Here is a 19,402-nt window from a genome sequence, read left to right as displayed (position 1 = left end):
ACAGACAGAACTGGAAAGCTGAGAAGCTTCTGTCGTATCGATCAGCAGAAACCTACTGAGAACTCTGTTTTATTATTCGTTTTTCAGACGAGAGCTTTTTAGTTCAGGCTCCAGTGCTGTCGTGTTGAATCAACAGCAGAAAACTCTTTTCATATAAACTTATTAGATGACTCGAGACCAAACTCTGCTCCTGCATATGAAGATGATGATCTTCGAACTACTTCCAGCAGAGGATTTCAGTTTCTTGCAGTCAAAATCATTGACGTCACCAAACTGCCCAGAGCCACCACCAGAGCTCCAAGTATAAATTTCCAGGAAATTCCCTAAAACACAACAAAAACACCACGGTAGTTCCGGTCAATGCCAGATTCGTGGCAATCACAATTTAAAAAAAAAAGTAGTAGTAGATATAATCACAGCTTACAGATGGCTTCTTCTTTGATGGGATCAGGAAAGGTGCAATATTGTCTCCAAGCATCTCTGCTGGTTTGGGTTTCCACTCTTGGGTTTCTTTGCCTCCAGACTGCCTTTTGACAAGTTTAGATAACTCAACATGGATTGCCTGTAAGGGGGGGGGGGGAAGATGCTTCTAGTAAATAAAAATGAAACGCTCAAAGGGGGAAGGTGCAGTTTTAAAAGTGTCCAGCAGGTGAAAGCAGAGATCTGAAAGTAAAGTAGACCTTTATGCTAAAGACCAGGGAATTATGAAAGTCACATTTTAAACTTTATACCAACAGCTTTGCACTTGTAACCAAATTTCACACAGAGGACCTTTTATATTTTTTAAATGGCAGATTTATCATCGGAAAACTGTAGCTCGCCATAAAAAGTAAGCCATTTTTCTTATTTTCAGTGGAATTTCTGATTTTTTTTTTTTTGGGTGACCCACCACTACAGAGTGCAGTGCACCAACTTTCTCACAGAGCAGCTAAATCAGGTTTCTCTAAAGCATTTCATCCACTGCTGGGACAAGCGTGTAATTACCAAAGCAGCAGATATTTTCGTTTTGTCTAGACAAGACCAGGCATATTTGTGACTGTGGCAGTGCGCCCTATAGATCAGGTCACTGTAACATTGGCAGAAATGTACTCCTCACACTCTGTAGATCAGATCCTGCGGTGCTGGAGTAAGCAATGACCATAAACTAGGATTAATTCAAATCTTTGCAGCATTTGTACATTTCTCTGCTGTAGCTGAAAAAGAGGACTTGGTTACTCTCTCCGCATTACAAAAATTTAAGTTATGTATGTATGTGGTATTTTTGCCAAGATTGCAAGAAAGCACTTAGTGATGTGGTCACATCTGTGGACTGCCAGATGTGCAGTTTGCATGAGCCTCTGTGGAGGATTTGGCAGATTAAACAAACCACAAAAACAAGATGGTACAGGCCTCAACACAAAGAGTTCACCAGGGTTCCTTCAGGCTGATGTGGAGCAAATTTATTTAAAAGCTTCTAAACTTTAATATTCAAAATAAAGCGGTTATGTCCATTTGTGTGAATGTGAGAGATGGTAATTTATCCCGTATCCAGGGTCAAATGTTTTCATGTATTAAAAAACTGGAGATTTCATAGGCATTTAAAAAAATATTGTCAATTTAAATAAAGCGGAAACCTTTTTTTTTGTTATCAACCAAAGATTTTTCTTACATTTGTTTATATTTATTTAAGATAAGCCTAACTGTGCATGTTGGGATTAAATAAATCAGTTGCGTTGTTGCACGTTGGCATGGCGATATCAGCATATTGCCCAAAGCGCAATTTTGCTCAAGTATAGCCTCAGAGCGCTGCTATTATACGAGCCCGTGCTGTTTGATGGTTGATCGTTTATAATGTAATAATGTAAAAATATTTTAACACATGTTGAGCGTTTAGTACGGAGCTGAATTTTTCTGAATAATTGCACGAGGCCTGGAAATTATTTATTCATTCGCTGTGCAAGTGCAAGTTTAACAACAGCACTCGACTCTGTCTTTACCCTTGAAATTATAATATGCAGAGCTTTTTAACCTCAATAATGGCACATTCGAGAGGTCCTTTTTAAAATAAAAACACATCATTTAGACCGACTGGAGAGTATTGGCAGCCAGGAATAATTTTGGAGCGACCTCTCCCCTGTTTTTTCATTCTTTTTTTTTATGTGGGAGGGATTCACAGGCAGCCTTGGAAGAAGGACCTGCTCACCCATATCATCTCACCTTGGTGGCTGGCTCCAGTTTCAAGGCCTTTTTTAGCACTTCCATAGCCTCTTTGTATTCACTCTTGTCAGACAGGAGCTGAAAGAGATTAGAAACCCTGCAGTGTGAGCAGAGCTGGAGGAAGCATAAATCAAAAACTGACAGAGAGGAAGATAGCAATATTGTACCTACTATTATATACCCACAAAAATAATAAAAAGCTAACTATATTAACAAACTCCTCTTCCTTCCAGGAAACCTCCTTAAAATTATAGGTTGCGAGATTCAAATTAGATGCTACACACTGTCTATACATCCTCACCTTTCCTACCCTGAAGAGGGCCTTGACGTTGTTTGGCTCGAGGGTCAGAACGTCTCGGCTGGTGTGCAGAGCCTCGTCAAACTGCTCCAGTCTGACTTGAGTGGTCGCCAGGTTGTTCAAACACTTCACACGGTAGTCCTGCACCTCCTCCTCCTCTTCCTTCACACCAACATCATTACCATCTGCACAGGGAGAGACGCATGGCTTATAACATACCCTGCTGCTTCAACTGTAGCTTTACAATCATTAGATTGAATTGATCCCACAGCCCAAAAACATGCATGTAGGGTTAACTGGCAGCTGTAAACTAACAATAGATGTAAACGTGAGGGTGAATGACTGCCTATCTGTAATATCTTGACTGTCAGGGAGAAACTCGGTGCTATTTAGTGCTATTTTTGCATTCAGCTGGATGCTTTATCGTTGTCCTGCATGGTTTTACCATTAGGCTCAAAGATGTCCAACTGGCTTAAGCAGTGACTGAAGTAATGAGAACTGGTTAGTGCAAAGGGATTTTACTCCTGGCCCTGAGCATGATGGGTGATAAATGTTAGCAGCTTAGGGGCTACATTTTTGTGAATGTGCCACGCAAATGCGCCTGAGCAAGTTGAACAAACGTCTTGGATTTACTGCGCCTGTTTTTGCCTTTAAAAACAAAAACTTATCAGAAATAAGACAGTTATGTTTAGGAAATTATGTACATCACGCATAAACAGGGGGAAAAAAACAACCAACTTTTGCATCCATTAAGCTGATCTTTTGCCAAAGAGTGCTTTGGCTGTCAATCGTGAAAAACATGCAACTTAGTTTTACTGAATGAAGCATAATACATGCTGTGCCCAAATGGCTAATCGATTTGCAACACGACAATAGCTAACCAAATATTTGCATGTCAGGATTGTGATGTGGCAATTTGCAAAGAAAACAAATCAAAATCAGTTATTTTAAATGTGATCTGACAATAAAGAGGACCGATGACTCTCATGCATGGACCCATTTTTCACAAGCTAATCAGTGTCTCAGTGTCAGTGTCAGTGTCAGTGTCTCAGTGTTAACTGTTCAACCACTATTTCATTTTCATGCAACTCACATCATAGCAATAACTATCACAGACTATAGGCCACCCATCCCCACGCTCACACTGCCCCTGATGACCCAGACCCTAAAACACTTCAGTTTGTCTCAGCACTCGCTCCTCTCCCTCTTTATGTGCACACCTGCTCTTGAAAAGCGCTGTTACAGAGAAAAAGGGGTTCATAATTTTATGCATTTTGTGGCTTAATTGGGGAAGCAGTGACACACTGTCCCCACATATATGTTAATTACTTAACAAAGCATTTTCAACACAGGAAAGCTGAGGAAGCATTGAAAGCAGTGTGATATGAAATAGGCATCACACTACGTGGATGCTGTGCTCGAGTCCAAGTGAAAGGCGCTTGGGCTCACCTTTTTAAACAGCACCTGGACGCATCAAGCAGCGGCCACACTAACAACACGCACTGCACTTCATTGTGCTCGGACAAGGTATGAAACAACTGTTTGGTCTCCAGTTAGCTGCAAATATTTAAGCCAAAACATGGGGATCATAGTGTTTTGCAGTGTTTTATACAAAGTTATTAGGTTCTCTATTTTGTTGTAAACTGAATGTATAATAAAGATGTGCAGTCCTGCAAATTTTGGCATTGATCCAATATCAAGTAAATGCAGGGCCAGTATTGCTGATACCAATACCAATAATGATATTTTAACATATAAAAGCAGCTTATGTGGCTTTTGTGTGTGTGTGTGTATCATCGTACATTTACCAAATTCTAACTCATGTATTTTGAAACTGTGTTTTTTGGAGACCTGCTATGCAAATGCGCCTGTTTCTAAAACTCCAGCTCCAACTTGTGTGGGCTACATACTGAACTTAGAGGATAGAATCAAAGTATTGATTCTATCGAGCTAGTGTCGATCCGAAAACAATATCAGTGTTGGTATCAATGTGCTACAAATAATTTAGACGGTCATCTGCTCGAGTTTTACTTCATTTGACGCTCTTCTCCCATAAATGAATTATTTAATAATATTTTGTTACTTATTAAATTCGTTTTTTAAAAAGCCTAAATATTGAGCTTGAAAACCTCAAACTCAAACGACATTTCCTCTTCAAACCAAACACTATTCTTTTTTTTTTCCTTTTTTAAAAGCTGAACAGCGTTTGACATAGAAGTGAAAATATTCCCTTTTTCCACATTTAATAGGACACTTCAGCTCAAATGACCATGTTTCATTCATCCACGCAGTAAACTTAAAAGTTCTTACTTAAAAAAAAATGACACAAAATTAATTGAGTTTTGCATTTCTAATATTTTGCAAGAGCATATTTATTTTTACGTAATTACCAGTTAATTGATTATATTGATTTTAAATCTTCGTGTGTGCCGAGCTGGTTTTTGTGTGTTAGGCTCCGAATGACACAAGTAAGAGATAAGGTCTGTGTTTTCCCTTTTGCTGGTCATCTTCTCATCCACTAATTACATGATCTCGATGCCCTGATAAACTCCTCTCTTCAGTGCCATGGTGACTTGTCTCACCGGTCTACTGTCATTGTTGCATTATGAAGCAGTGCATGTTTTTCTCTTTGCTGACATGTTCAGTCACATTTCCCTCTTGGCCCGACCCTGCCTCATCAATGATCAAAGTGATTAAGTAAGTAGAAAAAATAAGACCATTGATTAGCTTTGATTATGCAAAAGAAGTAAGCCCAAAAAAACGATCACGGCCCCAGGCTCAGATGGACGTGGCGCTACATCGTGCTGAAGCGATTAGTGTGACGGCAGAAGTGAGGAGAGCGCTAACCTGTTATGTCATCCCCGGCTGATGTGGCAATAAGGTGTCTCAGGTCTCTTAGTCTGTGTTTTATGTGTCCTGGTTTGTGTTTTCTCTGTGTGTGTTTCTTTGTCTCTGTCAAAGCATCCTTGGCACAGTCAAAAGTAAGGGTGTATTACCTTTGCTGCGTGTGGTCAGCACATCCAGAGCCACGCAATAGGCCCGGGCAGCCAAGCTGTATTCCTCCCTCTGGAAATGAAAATTCCCTGTCTCTCGTTTCTGGTTGCCGATGCGAATGCGGTCTGCAATGGGCAGAGTTAATGGGTCCGGTTTCTCTCTGAAGTCCAGCAACTGCAGCTGGTAGAGTAAAGGAGCCCAGGCTGGAATATCAGGCTCTCTGCACATAAACACAAAAACAAACACAGTCAGTATGAAGGAGGCTAGATGCCAGAGGATGGCAGCAGCTTGTAAATGGCCTGTATTTGTATTTACTAGTCCCTAAGGACCCCAAAGCACTTTACACATCCAGTCATCCACCCATTCACACACACTGGTGATGGCAAGCTACATTGTAGCCACAGCCACCCTGGGGCGCACTGACAGAGGCGAGGCTGCCGGACACTGGCGCCACCCTGGGGAGCACTGACCACCACCAGTAGGCAACGGGTGAAGTGTCTTGCCCAAGGACACAACAACCAAGACTGTTCGAGCTGGGGGCTTGAACCGGCAACCTTCCGATTACAAGGCGAACTCCCAACTCTTGAGCCACGATCGCCCCAGCTTGTGTGTGTTCTTAAGCTATTGTCTTAACTGTTATTAAGGCCTTATAACTGTATTACTTTGTGTGCCTTTTTTTCTTGCTCCTTTTCCCCAGTGGAATTGTTTCTACATGAGACCAACTGATGGCACTGAGTACATCAGTAATCCTGAATGGAATGAGTACTGTTATCCCTGATGAGCCAGGGAGGAAATAATGGGGCTGCAGAGCTGGATCTAAGCAGAGAACAAAGAGGAAGAAATATAAATCGTCCATTCCAGCTATCATCATGAGGGCTGTGAGGTATTGGGCAATAAGATCGATGAGCTTGGAGCGCTGATAAAGTCCCAGAGGGAATACCATGAGTGTAGAGTGATGTGCTTCAGGAAAACGTGGCTGAACTTGCACTTCCCAGACCACAGTACGGCACTACTCGGCTTTAAAACATTTTAGCCTTGGAGAGCTTTAATCTGGATGAATTTCACTGTGAATGAAAAGGTGGCGCGATCTTGGACACGTTAGTCTCAAGGAAAGTTTCTGTGACCTAGTTATTGAACTGATAGCTGGTGCTTAGCTTCCAGGATTATTTAGTCATGTCACTGCTTGTGTTTTATCTTTATAGCAAACTCTCCAACAAGAACAAAAGCATCACTTCTCATCCCCTAATGCTGCTCTTAAATTTAAAGACACAGACACAGCTAGAAAGATTTTTATTTTTACAAGATTTTCAGTTGTGGCTTACACCGGTGCATGTTAAAAACGCTGGTACTTATACGGCACTTTTGGTCACATGGTAAATTCCCTAACCCCGTAGGCCCAAGTGTGACATATTTGATACGTGACGTTTTGTGAGTTTTTGACACCTGAAAAACTTGAATAAACTTTTGAGCAAAAGTTATACAAATTTAATTCCAAAAACACTTCAGTTTCAAAAAATTTGAATTTTCAGGCAACTAGTTAATGATTCAGGTTTTACAGAATTAAAGTGACGATCAGTCTGCTATCTTTTTTGTTGCAAGTTTTACCAGTTTGTGTTCATTTATTATAACCTCTTTTGAACACTAGAGTTTATAATAAATGAACACAAAGTAGTAAATAACTGTCATCACTTTTCTGATATTTGACTTGATATTTATGCCTCTCTCTGTGCTGGTACGCTATCAGTACAGCGTGTGTTAAATTTCACTGTATCCAACAGGTCATAGACCTTAAAAGCAACAACTTTAAAGATGCCTGAGAGACCCCGGTTCACTTAAATAGACCAGAATTCGACACTGGTGTGAACTCTGGAGCTGTCAATGTGTTCAGTTCACTCAAGAGTCACTCAGAAGGAAAGTTAATTTGGTTCTCAATCATCTGGCTCCTATGACCACATTGCACACAATGGCCCATTATCAGTTTCTGTGTGGAAGCTCTGATTCAGATTGGGTGTGTGTGCATGTGCGTGCGCGTGTGTGTGTGTGTGTGTGTGTGTGAGAGTGAGAGAGAGGGAGAAAAAGAGACAGAGAGAGCCAAGACAGAAGGCTACGTTTTTAAAGGTTCACTCTGAAACGACTGCAATACGACAAGCAATGAAACAATAATAGAAACTAACACCAAAAGCAAAAGTATTTAATTAAGATCACAACACAAAGGTGTTCCTGCAGACCCCCATTCAGCCTCTGTTTACTGCAAAGTGATAATACAAGGGTTTCTTTAAAATTAGGTTATTAAATATTCACACCGGTTGCGTCAGTGGCACAGTTTCTTTTTGTCTAACGGACCTGTAGTTGTATCCTCGGCCTTATCCTGGAAGGCTGTGTCAGCAGGTGGGATCGGATTACCCTTTCACCTCCCCTCTCTGGAGACCTCATCCACTATCGCAGGACACACAGGAGTGTAAAACCAGCATCTGAGCCAAGCCCTCAGAAACTCGAGCCAGATCCCCGCCCTCACATCTCAAAAAACTCTTTTAGAAGTCTCTTTTAATTATTTAACCTCAATGAGCTGTTTTTGCATACTGCTGCACAGAGCTGAATTGTGCAGCAGGTGTCCGAGAGCAACGGCAGAGACAGAAGTTGAGCTTTTGAAAAACACATGGCCTGTGTTGCATTTTGTAATGTTGGTCTTTCTAATCATATCCCGCTCACGCCATGTGTGTTGTAGGCATAGGAAGAATGTAACACCATCAGTTTGCACCGCACATACTGTAACTGTCTGTACGCTTACTGTAGCTGCTTCTCTCTGCTCTTATCTAAAAATATTACACAATCTCCAGACTGTGTGTTATGTAATAGCGCCTGACATATAACAATAACTCACGCAGAGACCGGCAAACTCCGACCTTAACGTGCCCGGTTCCAGATTAAAGGGGATCTGTGGGAATTCACCCCTGAATCCACTGATTAACCACCACAATCTGAAAGTACATCCAACTAAACTTCTTTTAGTCACCATGAAGACTCAGAATTTATAATCTGTTTTTAAAGTCTGAGTCTCATTAGTTTATTACAATAAGTATGGCTTTCTAGCCAAATATAGCACTAAAATGCCACCAGATCTCAATCCAACACCTTTGGTATACTGGAATGGGAGATTCTGACCATGGATTTACAGACCCTATTAATTCAATGTCAACCAAAATCTCGGAGGAATGTTTTCAGCATCTTGTTGAATCTTTGCCACGAAGAATTAAGGCTTCAGTACAAGCACAGTGTATCTAATAAAGTGGATTATAAAGCTTTGAGTTTGAGAACCACTGCGGACGATAATGATAAACATAAATGTTACAGTGAGCAGCGACTGAGAATCAGTTTATCATTATGTGCATCATTATTATAATCCATCATTATGTAGCGTGGACTTTTGAGTGCTCTATACTGAATAGACTTGCAAATCAGTGCATAGTACAGTAAACAGCAAAGTGTTCTTAAAACTATAAATAGCCTATCACAGAATTAGCTCAAGCTGCTTCACATATTTTTTCTACTTTACAAGAGATTTGGATTCGTTTCTACCGAGAATAGAAAATAAACCTAAGTATCTCATTTAAGAAAGAAAGAAGTTATTTTGTTTGGCCTACAAAGAGATCCGCATTGAATCGAACATTTTGTTCAGAGTTAAAACCTCTCACTCATGTGTCATTAGAGATCAATTTTCTCAGACAGAAGAAACACTTTGCTGCTCATGACTCACAAAGGATGAGACACAATATTTGGGAAGTGATGATTCATCTCTTATTAATCGCTGCAGCCACACAGCTGCTTCAACGTCAACTGTGGCAACCGAATGTGCCACATCAACACTCTACTAACTCCAAGTGATGTGCTACCCTGCGAATGAAACTGAAGTCGCGCACAGGCTCGGGCATTAAACAAAATAAACATGACTTTCGAGATGTTGAGAGTAATCTGAGAACACAGGCTGCTTACAGATCTATAAGGTTTAAAGTGTCATACGGGTCACTGATGATTAGCACCACACCAGTGTGCTACTACGCCGAGTTTAGCCAATGAGCCCCAAGGGTCCTTTTAGTGCAAACAGGAAGCAGAGCCTGTTGGACGGGGTGCGGCCTCGCTGCAAGATCCCAGTGAAACCCGAACCTGTAACTACAGCCCAGGTTAACTTCCTAAAAAGTGAGCTGCAGAGTCAACACCCCCCTCCGCTTACTCCTGGCAGCCTCTCTCTGTTGCCGTTGGAGAAACTAGGGTCATAAATAAATAAATTAATTATTGAAGTGTAATGGTGTAACAATTGCAAATTTTTTGCACTTTCTATAGCAACGGTCCCCAACCTTTTTTGCGCCACGGACCGGTTTATGCCCGACAATATTTTCACGGACCGGCCTTTAAGGTGTCGCGGATAAATACAACAAAATAAAACTAGTACCGGTACCGAAAAAAAGAAGATTTATTCATAACACACGCGAAAAGACCCAGGAAAACCGAGTTAACGATAAAAACGATAACACAATAACGCAAAAAAACCCTAAAAACCATACATTTCACACCTGAGCATCAACTCTCGCGGCCTGGTACCAAACGACTCACGGAACGGTACCGGTCCAAGGCCCGGGGGTTGGGGACCTGTGTTCTATAGAACTAAACAAAGCTAAAAGTTAGATTTAACTATTAAAGGTTCTTTGGTCTGTTTTACGCTCTATTCACCCAAGATTTGTAGCCACGTAGTCTGAACCAGCGAGTTTTGCTGTGTATTTGGTGTTCTATGAATTAAGGCTATGTCCACACGTACACGGGTATTTTTGAAAACTGAGATTTTCCATTTTCGTTTTAAAAAATAATCCCGTCCACACGTAAACGCAGAAGGAAAACACTGCTAGGAACATGCCAAAGCAACAGGTGGCGATATATTCCTAACCGTGCAGAAATGTTGGCCAATCAGAAGTCTAGAAGCCTCGGTGGGAAATAGTAAACAAAGATGGGGCATAGAAGCAGAACCGAGTGGTATGTGTGGAGGGACAGTAACTGTGTGTGTATATGTAAGCATTTAAACACTGCAGAGAGTACAATTAACAGTATTGTAGAAATTCATTTCACCGAAACAATAACGTGGCGCACAGTGTGACGTCAAAAAAGGCGCACACCTTTGACGCTGCGTTTTCTCCGTTTTTCTCGTCCACACGTAAATGCAAAAACTGAGTTTTCGAAAATATCCACCCTGGCAGGCTTTTTTAGAAATCTGCGTTTTCAGTGACAGAAAACGCAGTTTATGTGTGGACGAAAGGTGCAAACGCATAGAAAAATCTGCGTTTTCAAAAAGAAGTCAAATTTCTTTGCGAAATGAGATTAATTTTCGCTTTACAAACTCTTTTCTGAGGAGTTTTTGACTTTATTAGTATTTTAATTTATTCCACCATGATATTAATTTCATGAATTATGGTCCTATTAAGAGAAAAACCGGATGAAGTAGGGCATCCTTTAGGGCAGAGGTCAGCAACCTTCAACATCAAAAGAGCCACTTTAGCTCCTCCTACCAAACAACGGGAGAAAAAGCCACATAGGCAGATAATGGGGTGGGAGAATGTATGGATCAGTAATCGTATAAAACTGTTAGTTTTGTATAAGGAGGAGGAATTTTATTCAGGCCACAGCCATTTTGAGTGGAAGGTGAGTGATATTTTGTCTTGCTGACACGTTGTTGTTCTTTTAGACACTTTAAGTACAACAAAGTGGATTCTGATAGGCCCACTTTGTTTTAACCCTTTTTCCCCCCTAAGAATAGATATAATCTTACATAATATCAAAGTTAATTGCAGATCAACCTTGCCAAGCTAGCTAGCTAACCAGCACCCTGTCCTCTAAATTGGTCACGTCTACATTCAAGAGAATCGAAATGGCGATGGATTACAAAGCAATATTAAAAACGACTTCAAAAATGTTGTCAACAAATCGCTGCGTGCCAGAAGTTAAACCCATCCTTTGTAGTCGATGATAATAGCATGAAGTTAGAAGATGTTTAGTTGTGCAAACTCTCATGAAAGTTGTGATGAAGACATTTATTTGGACTGAAGTGGCAAATGACACAATCTCATCATGCAAGAGGTTTCTTATAGCAAACAAAAGTCACATAACTTGTTTGTTTTTAAGCTATGAAAGCCGTTGATTGATTGATTGACCAAGTTTCTGTGTTTCCATATTTGTTTGTTTCTGTTCCTTAACTCTGCTGATGGAAGTGTTTGTAATCTGTTATGCTGATGGTAATTTGGACTGGCTGTTTAAGACAGTAACTAAAAATTATTGCTGTGACTCCCTTGTATTGTGGCCGATCACTTTTATTATAAAGGATCTTGTTATTTGTACAGTTATACGTTTATTTAAAAACAAAAGCCTGATTTTAATCTGTTCCTCATTTTCAAAACGTGTTGCAGAGAAATAACTCTACAGGCCTGACCAAAACTAGAGCAACGAGAAGACATACAGGAAGGTTTTCTGGGTGGGAGCAGCAGGACAGAGCCCGAGGCTGTGAGGGATCAAATTTCTAGGTGTCACAGAAGCAGTTAACGCCTTAAATAGACTTTCTTACAAAATTTACATACTGAATGAAATGCTGAAATGTTACAGCAACAACACCGATATACTCAGCAGAAATTCCACGAATATCCCATTTCTGTTATCTCCAGTGATGAGGACATTGTCTGCTTCTAAGCGCAGTGACTTTACTGTGTGGCATTTGCGTGACACGGTTGTCTTTGTCATAATGGGCCTGCAGATCAGATTAAAAGCAGAAATGTTTCCACACTTCTCGTGCTCATGTGAATGCGAGTGAGATAAGGATGCGCTTTTCCCTCTTGTGTCACGAGGCGAGTATGAATTCATTATAGATGACTTTGATTCATGTGGCTTAGCAAACTTCCTCATTAAGGTGTTTGATAGTGCAGCTGACTCATGCTGTTATCTGTCATGCAGACCCCTGGCTGCTCCGAATGAAAGGAAAAACTCCCTCAGAGGAAAAATAGTGGTCACTTTGACGTCACGCGCTCCATAAATGATGGAAAGGACGGCGATGTGCCTCATCCTGGTTTCTATGGTTACAACCGTCCAATATACCGTAATAAATGCAGTGTGCAGGTGGTATGATAATGCAAAATGCACGAGGATTTATGAGGCTGTTTATTTTTTCCGGTGGTGAAAACATGTCTGTGCGGAGCCTGTTTTGACTCTTGGATGGACAGCCAGCATCAATACAGCCACGCAAAGAAGCTTAGCTATAATCCTGGCAGTGGTGAGACGTCGCAGCTGTTTTTCCTCGCCTGCTGCCGCACTAGTTAATTTGCAGCAAAACAGCCTCATATTACAGTCAGAGATCAAGAAACCAAACTACCAGTGTAAGACTTTTCAGCTGCTGCCGCCGCATGCACTCTCCTCTCCTGTTTGTTTTTAGTTCCTCCTCCAAGAATGAACCAATGAAACTGTGCTCACAGGGATCAAAGACATCTCCTGTCTGCATACTGGTTCTTGAGCCCCTTGAAAGCCCCCTTATAAGCTACAGCACATTCTACTTAGGCCTGTTAAAATGAATCTCATCTCAGCTCTGGGCTACCTGCAGGGCATACAGTGGATTTTTAATCATAGGGATGGGTACTTGTCCAGTCGTTTCAGAGAGACTCCAGAGGATCATTTGGTTATACAACTTTATTAAGTAGAGAAAGTACAGTACGTCCTGTAATTATCTGCCTGGCATGGGTCAATGTCAGTACTAGTACCTTCTGTAAAAATGACACGAGGATGCGAGTGCAACAGAACTATGCAAACATCAGTATATCCAGTGCAGTTTACGTGCGAAGATCCCACTGGTTACACTGTAACGTGTGAAAAAATAACCAGGTTGTGTCCTTGATATCTAACGCAAATTAACATTGGCTACATTTTGGATTTTTTTGCCAGCAAATCTCTTTTTTAGGATTTTCTCAGGTCCCACCCGTGCAAGTGTGTCCTACAAAAAGGTCTTCAGCTTTTATGTTTAAATTTACTGCATACTGGAATATTTTCATTTTATACAGTAAAAGAGATGTTTCTTTTTTCTGCAACTCACCCAAACCATTATTTAAGTCACTTTGTTAGGTACACCTGTTCAGCTGCTCGTCAGCCAATCGCATGGCAGCAGGTCGGTTCATTTAGGCATATATTAAAGGTGTCAAAATGATGTGCTGAAGTTCAAACTGAGCATCAGAATGGGGTAGAAGAGCCATTTAAGTGACGTTGAACATGGTATCATTGTCATTGCCTGACCTGACCACAGTATGAAAGATGGATGTAGCTACCGTGACATCATCCACTGTTTCCTGAAGTCCCGTTTTGGAGCCTCAAGAAAAAAATTCCCTAATTGCCATCTCAGTTGCAAAAAAACAGAGCAGGTCTGAGCTTGCTCCGGACTTGTGACTGACTAACCTGTAGCCAATCAGTGTGCGGTTTTATACCACAGCTAATCCTCCACTCTCAAGTAGAGCTTAAGATTTTCAAAATAGACTTAAAAAATAACCAAAAAGATTGAGTTAGTCAGTGAACTCAGAAGGTAAGTCTTTACAGAGTTCAAGACAGAAAGCTGTTTTTTAATAGACTTCTATAAATTGAGAGTCCTTTGTGACCACCATCTGGTGCCCTAAAAAAGTCTAAAACACTTTTGCATTGGCTTCATTTCTCCTATAGAAAAGCTACGTCCATGTTTTTACCATCTATGAGTTAAATGAGCAGATGTGAGATGTTCAGAAATGACAGGTCTACTAGGATTTTCCTGAACAACCATCTCTAGGATTTACAAAGATTGGTATGAAAAAGGATTTATCTCCAGTGAGCGTCATTTCTCTGAGCAAAAAACACATTATTAATGTCAGAGTTCAGAGCAGAGGTCAACGGTAACTCAAATAACCAAGGCACATACTGTAGAAGGACATCTCTGAAAGGACAAGACCATAAACTTCTTGGGTGCCACTGCAGTCAGCTAAGGAGAGACAAATTGTAACAATTCAAAGCAAAATTGGACAAAAGTGGACACCAAAACTGTTCAATAGACGATTTGAACATTGTTTTCTGGTTTCATGAATCTCAGTTTCCACTAATAATGTTCCTACTGAATGCTTCCTCTGCCAAGTAATTACTCAGGGTTATGGTGAATCTTTAATGATGAGGACTATTTTTATGTACTCATTGCTTAGAGTTGTTTGAACTGACTCAGTATTGAGCAAACAGATGACGAGAGAGATAACCAGCAAGCATCATAAACAGCACAGAGTTGCAGTGGTTAGTGCAGGACAAGAGTGAGACAATAACAGGACTCAGGTAATCCCGCTGGTGTAGCAGATCAGTGGATTGAGAGATTCATCAAAAGCCACGACTTATTGCACATCATGGAACATATACAAGGAAATGTTATCGTGTCATAGCAGGAAGTAACAACAGTATGCGTGACTTATAGTTTTCACTAAGTGTACCAGTAAGGAGAGTCAGTCTCCAAATAACAAGAATCCTGGAAGTACCTAACGTAAATGGAATGTGGTCAAGAATGTGCATAAAAATGGACCAACAGGTTTCATGTAATCCAGTTTTTAAAGCCTGAAGCTAAGAGTTTTCAGCTTTGCCATTTTTACTTTTTAAAAACAGGCACCAGAAGCATGGGACAGATTTGACTGTGAAACCGAAAGACACTCTTCAATCATATGGCAGGCCCTCCCTAAAACATATCTGGCTTTATCATCAAAGAAGACGGCAATCAGTGGTGGAAAGAATCGACCACGATAACATCAGCTGAAATCTCAGTTGACAAATGTTTTTTGTGTGTGTGTGTTTTTCTAAACAAACGGTTAATGGCGCTTAAAGCAAGAAAACCCTTGCAGCAAATGTGAAGAATTAGAAATTTGATGAAATATTGACCCATTAAAATAAATGTATTTTTGATAAAAATCCATCTGCTCTTAAAATCTAAGAGCGAATTTGCCCCGCAATAGGACACCGGCGAGCTCCAGCTCTCTGCAGTCAATGACTGAGTGAAGAAAGTTCAAAGCTTTGCAACAAAAACAACACCTTTTCTCTGACTCACAGGTGAGCAGGAAGTTTCAGTTTCTACCTTATGCAATAATCTGAAATCTCTCAGCTTTGAGGATCTGATGTGTGGCAGCATCTAGATGAATTATTCCCCTCCACCCCCAGCCCCTAAAAAAAGGCTCAGAGCTCTTGCTGAGTGTTGGGGAGGATGCAATCTGTTTCCCTGTGAAATTTACCACTGCAAGTCATTATCTGTTAAATCACTCTCACTGTTATCTGCAGAAGAAATCTTAGCCCTGGATTGACTCTTAAGTCCATAATCAATCAATATGAACAAGCAGCTATCTCGGAGGTGTGCACGCTCCGGTCAAGAGGCAATTTCTCAGGCAGCCCAAGGCTCTAAGATTTAGCTTCAGTGGATCCACTGAGATGTTAATGTGAAGCGATGGCAGCCAGGTTCTTTCTTTGGGCAGACATTATGTCTACTGATTATATAAACCAAATATTTCCCAGTTTTGGATTTCACACTGGAACTTCAAAGCTCACAACAAATTCAGAGGAAGGAGCCAAAATATCCTGCTCTTTGAAAGATGAAAGTCCTCCTCCTCCATTACTCTTACACTTCACATAAATGTCTGCCTACTTCAGCGGAGCCCGAGCGTTTTATGCTTCCTGATTGGATGATTTAACTTCCATTCAAATCGAAAAATTCCTTTTTCTTCCCTTTTCCCCCCCAGAAAATGTGATTTGAGCATAAAATATGGGTGAGACGTTAATTACCATTCAATGAGGTCTCCTGTTTGCCTCCCTCTGTGTTTGTGAACATTAATGTTTGATGACAAGCTTCTAGTTGCTTTATGTGTGACATTCTGGGCACGGAATAAATGTCATAAAGAGATAGCTATCAGAAATTAATTTCCCTTCTAAGTCTGAACTGTCAAATGTGCATGTGCCGAAACCAGATAACGCCCGCCGAGAAAATGTCACCATTTCTGCAATATCGTTTTGCACAACAAACAGACAGGAGCTATCACGCTCCCCCCGATTCATTATTAAACAAGATGTAACTTTGAATCGGCGGTTGTTGCTCCCCCGTGCACCTGTGCACAGCTACACCTGGCCTTGGTGCCTTTTTTTCCATGTTCGACGTGTTTAAAGAGTCATTTACGAGCAAGCATGTTGACTCTCCTGAAGGTGTGCTGTGTGTACATCAGACAACAACGTCATGGCCATTATTCACTGTCACTTCGGTGTCCAGGAGAAATATGACTGCCTCAATAAGTGTGTCTCTATAATCTAACCAATTAAAGCCACAGCTTCTTTTTACCAGCAGCCAGCTGTGCCTCCCTGTGTAGCCTGTGAATGAAAAGCAGCACCCCGAACTCCTGACCTATTAGTCAGGTTGTCATGGAGGAGCAGCCCGTGTCTGCAGGCTCTTTGTCTCTCCCTCCATCTCGTTGTGTCGACTATGAGACCTGAAGCGTTAATCATGACTAAAACATCCAGATTTCTTAAGAGGAAGGGCTTGGCTTTACTCAACCTGAGCCTGTGGAAAAGGGACAGGTCCCTCTCATCACAGAGTTCTCAGAAAACAAACACAGACGAGCACATTTGCAAAGAATTCCAAGCCATTTATGCTCCTATTATATTCGCAAACACACTTGTTTTCCTCTGCGGATAATGCATTGTTTTGGCACATGAGCTCACTTGTTTTGTCCTTCACCATCTGGAATAACAATATGAAACATTATCAGAGTGCGGCTAATCCCATCAGTGCTATCAAACAACAGAGACTGTTTCATTTATAATGAGATCTCGTAATGAGGCTGAGTTAATCCCTTAAGCTCGAGGACTGCACATCTGATTTTGATTTCGCAGCGAGGACGTCAGCGGGAGTTCGTCCTCAGCAGACGTGTGATGACGGTGCGCTGACGTCTCAGTGCGATGAGTCATGCTCCACGTCCCCGCTGACGGTACCTCTTCATCACCTCAACACACAGACACACACACACACACACCAGTGCCACTTGTCACTCTCCTACAGATCTCTCCTCTGAGCTCCTCGGCTGCACTCGTCACCTCACATCCTTTCACAGCAGCAGCAGCACATTTCTCTACTGACAACCACTGCATGAGCTGATTTGCACAGGCACACTGTCTTCTCTGCCTCAGCCTTCAGAGAGCATGGTACCTTAAACATTAACCCACCTATGCAGTGTGTATGTGTGTGCAGTGTCAGAAACAGCTTGCCCCCTCCAGTATCCCATCTGCTTCCATTCTGCTGCAGTTCCAAATGAACACATACGTATAAAGTGGCCACTCTTGTGTGTTTTCCCTCATCAGCCTGCTTGAGCTCACTCCACAGGAGAGCTGTAATTTTCCGAGTTTTAAATGTGAACGTCAAGTTGTAAAATCATAATAGGAAGTGTCTTTTGTGAGCCACAAATGACGAGCGGGACAGGGTGGTCCTGGAAGTCAAAGGATCCCAGAGGCAGGTTCTGTGTTTGAGAGAACGACGAGGAAGATTGAAAGCAGCCATGAATACAAAGCAACAAAGACCAGTGTATCCACTAAACAAAGTTTGGCATATGACATGCCATCGGACCACATCAGCAGCAACAGTTATAGCTGTTCTGGACAGCATCACTTGGTTGTCATACAAAGAGGAAAGAAGTAATAACCTTAGTAATTTAGACCGTGTCTTTTAGATGCTCGTCATCTAAAGCATGCTGACCTCTTCACAAGGCTTAATGCCCTTAATTTAAATTTCACACAGCTAACATACAGCACAGTTGACCACGAGCTGCTTTTAAAATCAGGTTTGGTCAGCCATCTAGTCCTTATCATGCTCCACTAATCTCTGTGCCTCTCCATCTGTGTGTTTTGTAGACAGCAGGCATGGGTGGTAAAAAAGGTGCTGGTGGGGCTGAAGAGCTGTCTCACGTGTGGTCCTTCATGTCCCCCTGCACAGCAAACACTGGAAAACAGGCTTTTGTTGTAATATGGTGGTTGTTCAACACAGCATACAATACCTAAGGCCACAGTGGACCAACAGTGTGGTGTTTGAGTGCAGGCATCATGTTTTGACACCAAGGAGAGTAACATTTCAGATATGAGGGTTGGTCAGCAGGTACAGATATTGACGTCCCTCTCAAGAAGAGTACCATGGTTAACCGTATTCTGTAGTGGGAATGGGATATATAGTTTATATGGAGAGTTTTACCTTAGGTGGAAATGTTTGGGTAAAAACCAGTTTTTAGCTACGGAGATGATGATGAGGATTAATACAGTGTAATAACAAAAACACATGAATAAAATAATCACTATTTTATCATCTCAGAGGCCACAGCCAAATGTTCATTTGCTGATCATTTTTTTGTCCTTTTATAAATTTTTGAAAGCTTAAGTTTTAGTTATAATTAATCTTTTTTTTTCTATTTCCTGTGTTTGTTTTGGACCTGAGCAATGTGATAACAAAAAACGTACTAATATGGCCATGAAGAATTTATAAGACCCCAGCCACACAGGCCTAGAGGCTATTCCACAAAAAATGAGGGACATGAGGTAAAAAGGAGAGTGGCTGCGAGTGGTTGCTTAAGGCTGATGACAGTCACAGAGAAAATAGAGCTATAGTTTCCCCAAAAGTTGATTCATCTGGACGTAGCATTTTCAGTGGGAGAAATGTTTCGTCACTCATCTAAGTGACTTCTTCAGTCTCAGCTGACTGCAGGTTTCCCCAATCTTATTAACAGTACATTTGCATAATGACTGAAACTAGCACGACTGAAGGAACAATGGGCTGGGAGGTCAGTTCCTTGATCATTAATATGCAAATTCTAATGACCATTGATCATCAAC

At 41.3% G+C, this 19,402-nt stretch overlaps 1 protein-coding gene across 1 annotated transcript in view; it reads right to left on the bottom strand.

Moving 5' to 3' along the window:
- Positions 1-171: 171 nt before the first annotated feature.
- fkbp16 (FKBP prolyl isomerase 16) overlaps positions 172-19,402 on the bottom strand; it is a 32,914-nt gene continuing 13,683 nt past the window's right edge. The window contains exons 4-8 of the mRNA XM_005928669.3: positions 5,491-5,708; positions 2,498-2,679; positions 2,197-2,274; positions 425-562; positions 172-323 (exon numbers count right to left, since the gene is read on the bottom strand). Of these exons, the coding sequence (XP_005928731.1) occupies positions 237-323; positions 425-562; positions 2,197-2,274; positions 2,498-2,679; positions 5,491-5,708 (703 nt within the window). The 3' untranslated portion in view covers positions 172-236. The remainder of the gene's footprint in view (positions 324-424; positions 563-2,196; positions 2,275-2,497; positions 2,680-5,490; positions 5,709-19,402) is intronic.

This window comes from Haplochromis burtoni, unplaced genomic scaffold, assembly GCF_018398535.1.
Source record: "Haplochromis burtoni strain Fernald_Lab_line unplaced genomic scaffold, NCSU_Asbu1 Contig_114, whole genome shotgun sequence".
Taxonomy (NCBI): Eukaryota; Metazoa; Chordata; class Actinopteri; order Cichliformes; family Cichlidae; genus Haplochromis; species Haplochromis burtoni.
Note: the sequence above shows the minus strand (reverse complement) of the source record. Positions and strands in the feature narration are given on the sequence as shown.